Below are 3,922 nucleotides of genomic sequence, written 5' to 3'. Positions count from 1 at the left end.
CCATATATCTTCATACCCATCTCGAATATTTTGACTCCCAAACTCACCCGTGTTCATCAAATGTGTCAACATTTGGCATCCCTCTAATAAATGGCTCACACTCAATTCTCACATCACCTAAGACATCATCACCAATAACATCATTATATTCTCTATTAGGCATTGATAACACTACCGACCAACCACGATGCATTAGGTCGTCAACAAAAAATACTTGTTTGACTTGAGAAGCCAAAACAAATTGGTCATTCCTATATCCAATTTTACTCAAATCTACAAGGGTAAATCCAAGTTCGTCGACTACAAGGCCAGAAGTACTATCTATCCAATCACCCCTAAAGACTGGGATTGTAAACTTTTGGTAGTCAAGGTCCCAAATTTCTTGAATGACACCATAAAAACCCATATTTGAGAGAATTGGATTTTTATCCTTGGCACTAGCAACTTGCATAGTATGTGCAAGTAAATAAACTCCACTATTTTGAACTGTCCGCACATCATCTTGTGCCTTGATGTTAAATTTAACACCTTTAATAAGATAGCTCATATATGATGGCACTGCCATGTTTGGACCAGCTGCTAGCCACCTTAAATTTTCTGATACGCCATGATTGTCTTCCTCATTAATTTCACTTTGAACCTGCAAATTAATCATATCTTAATTCAATCTAACATAGAAAGAAGAAAATTAAAAGTCCAATATGTTATTGAATAACATTTACCTTGAAGCGTAGCCATTGAATGAAAGTGCTATTGTGCTTATCTTGCAGCCACTTTGTTCTCTTTCTAAATTTTGGATAAGCGGTCTTGATGTGGATCATATGTTCCCTACATGACACGAAAAATTGAAGCATTACGGTCCCAAACATATAAGATAAACATAACGAATAATTAAAAATGGAAACTTAAAGAATAAAACTCATACTCGATATAAGGTAGGACTTCCTCCGTATTCTCCAAGACATATAGATGTGCTTGGTTCAACATGTCCCGATCAACTAAGCTCACTGTGCAACCTGATAATGGCTTTGAAACTCCTATCTTCTGACTTGATGGCACTCCAATTGTACTAATATCAGATAACTGTTCGGTGCAAAATTCTACAGCTTCTTCAGCTATATAACGCTCAGCAATGCAACCTCTAGGGACCTTCATACCATAGAAAGAATTGCAAACCGCTCTCTTCTTTGCTCTTGACAAATTCCAAGGCCTTGGAGGCAAACGAGTACGTCTTTCTCCATACTCGGGTTGCAAATCAGTTTTGACCCCCATATTCAATAAATCTAACCGAGCAACAATCCCATCTTTATTTTTTCCAGGGATCCCAGCAATGTACCAATGATACTATCGCAAACATTCTTCTCAATGTGCATAACATCTAGGACATGCCTCACTAGAAGGTATTTCCAATACTCGAGATCAAAGAATTTTGACTTCTTCTTCCAACAAAATCTATCATCATCATTTTCACCTCCACCTCCCCCTTTTTTCGAGCCCCATATGTAATTAATATCTTCAACCATATGCAACACTTCTTCTCCAGTTAATGGCTCGAGAGGCGTGCCATATTCGGGTTTCCCATTAAAAGCTGCACTTTACCTCCTATATGGATGATTGATTGGTAACTATTTTCTATGCCAAATGTAATAAATTTTGTGGCCATTTTTCAACCTGTGACTAGGTGTATCATCGCCGCATATTGGACAAGCTTTATATCCTTTAACCACACAACCAGATAAGTTTTCATAGGCAGGGAAATCATTAATTGTCCACAGTAATGCAGCTCTGAGTGTAAAGTATTCTCCTATATGTGCATCATACACTCATCTAATCCCATCCCACAAAGATTTTAAATCATCAATCAAAGGCTCCAAGTAGACGTCTATATCATTTCCGGGCTGTTTAGGACCGGATATCAATAAGGTCAACATTATGAACTTTCGTTTCATGCACAGCCATGGTGGGAGATTATATGTAACTAAGATAACTGGCCAGCAACTATATCTGCTACTTAGAGAACTGTGGAGATTGAATCCATTAGATGAAAGAGCCAATCTCAAGTTTCTCGGCTCATTACCAAATTCGGGCCATTTATCATCAACAAGTTTCCAAGACGGGGAATCCGCCGGATGAGACATCTGACCGTCAATTGATTTTCTAGCAGCATGCCAAGTCAAACTCGTAGCTGTCTCATGTGATTGAAACATCCTTTTAAACCTTGGAATTGGAGGAAAATACCACACCACCTTCGCTGGCACACCCTCTTTCAAGATTGAATCTTTGCCTTCCTTCCACCTTGACATACCACAAGTAGGACAATTAGTTGAATCTTCATACTCCTTCCTATACAAGATGCAATCATTAGGGCATGCGTGGATTTTCTCATAACTCAGCTCCAATGCACACAAAGTCTTTTTTGCCTCATACATAGGGGCTGGTATTGTATTTCCTTTTGGAAGCAAATCGCCTTGAAGTGTCAATAATTCTGTAAAATAGACATCACTCATCCCATGTTTTGCCTTCAAATTATACAACTTCACTAATGCCAATAACTTGGTGTACTTTCTACAACCAGGGTACAATGGTTTATCTCCATCCCCAATCACATTGGCAAACTCATAAGGATCGGATCCAAAATCATTATCATCGATCTCTATTTCTTCAGACACAAAACTGTACCTACTATGGTCATCATCTTCTTCAACATTTCTACTAGCATTAGTAGTTGCTTCCCAAGGTTCTCCGTAAATGTCCAATTCTTATAGCTTTGGTCAACTCTATTAAAGTATAAGTGATCCCTTATAATTCCAACCCCAAACAATTTCAAATTCACACATTTAACACATGGACAACGGATATGTGTTGTAGTTAGAAGATTTTCTACAGAAAATTTCAAAAATGCTTCCACCCCTAACTCATATGCCTTCGATCTTCTATCCGAGTGCATCCATGAGTTATCCATCTTCGACACTATACCCTATTATGTATAATAAAGTGAAAAGACAAGCAATGACCATCACTATAGCAGACTATATAGGGTTTTAATAGCAAGTAATATAGAATACAGACGACGGTTTTTAAACAACAACAGACGTATTGGACATATATAGACGACGGGTATTCAAAAAACGTCGTCTAATGCTAACAAAAAACAGAGGCCAGCGAAATTAAACCACGACGGTAGTTTAAAAAACCGTCGTGTATAAAAATACAGATGTCGGTTTGTTAAAAAACTGTCGTCGTATGCCTAAAAAAAAAACTGACGTATTAGAAACTAAGTATATATGTGGGGTTTGGTTTTGCTGGGATTCGAACTCGTGCGCGTTGGGTTTAGGGTTTAGGGTGGAATGAACAAAAAATTAAATAGACAAATATACCCTAAACCCTAAACCCTAAACCCTAATAAATAAAACCTAAATTATATATATTTTAAATAATTTTAGAAAAGGGATTAGGGTTTTAGGGCCTAAAATATCTCGTCCATAAAACCTAAACGCCAAAAAAAACCCTTTAACCCCCTAAACCCTAAACCCTAAACCATTAAACTATAAGTGATGTTGTGACTCATCAAAACATTTTTCTTTTTGGTGGTCATTTTAAATTTGTATAACTCAAACTGCATTTTTTAAAGCTTGAGGAGGAAGAAAATATCTCAATGACTTCATAGGAGTTGACGTTGCATTTTTTGGATTTATTTTGAATTTATTATGAATATTTTGAATTAAATAGAATAAAATATTATTACAAACACCAACAAACCACGTCGGCGTAAAGAAATGAACGACGTTATAAATAGTAATAAACGACTTACTTGTAAAAAAGACGTTGTTTAAACGCAAAACTATGGCCATTTTTACACAAAACACGACGTACAAACGATATTCCATGACTTAAACTCTTAACTTCTCGGCGTCTAATTTCA

The 3,922-nt window shown here is 36.8% G+C and overlaps 1 protein-coding gene across 1 annotated transcript; it reads right to left on the bottom strand.

Annotated features, from left to right (window-relative positions):
• LOC148293136 (uncharacterized) lies at positions 1–3,378 on the bottom strand. The gene is made up of 3 exons (XM_088244743.1): positions 926–3,378; positions 723–828; positions 1–640 (listed from the first exon to the last, which is right to left on the bottom strand). The coding sequence occupies exons 1-3, from the start codon at positions 1,270–1,272 to the stop codon at positions 44–46; spliced, it is 1,050 nt and encodes a 349-aa protein (XP_088100869.1). The 5' UTR covers positions 1,273–3,378; the 3' UTR covers positions 1–43.
• Between the last annotated feature and the right edge of the window lie 544 nt (positions 3,379–3,922).

The sequence above is a fragment of the Prunus avium genome, chromosome 7, assembly GCF_965620075.1.
Source record: "Prunus avium chromosome 7, drPruAviu1.hap1.1, whole genome shotgun sequence".
NCBI lineage: Eukaryota > Viridiplantae > Streptophyta > Magnoliopsida > Rosales > Rosaceae > Prunus > Prunus avium.
The sequence above is the reverse complement of the archived record's forward strand: the minus strand, read 5'-3'. Positions and strand labels throughout refer to the sequence as shown.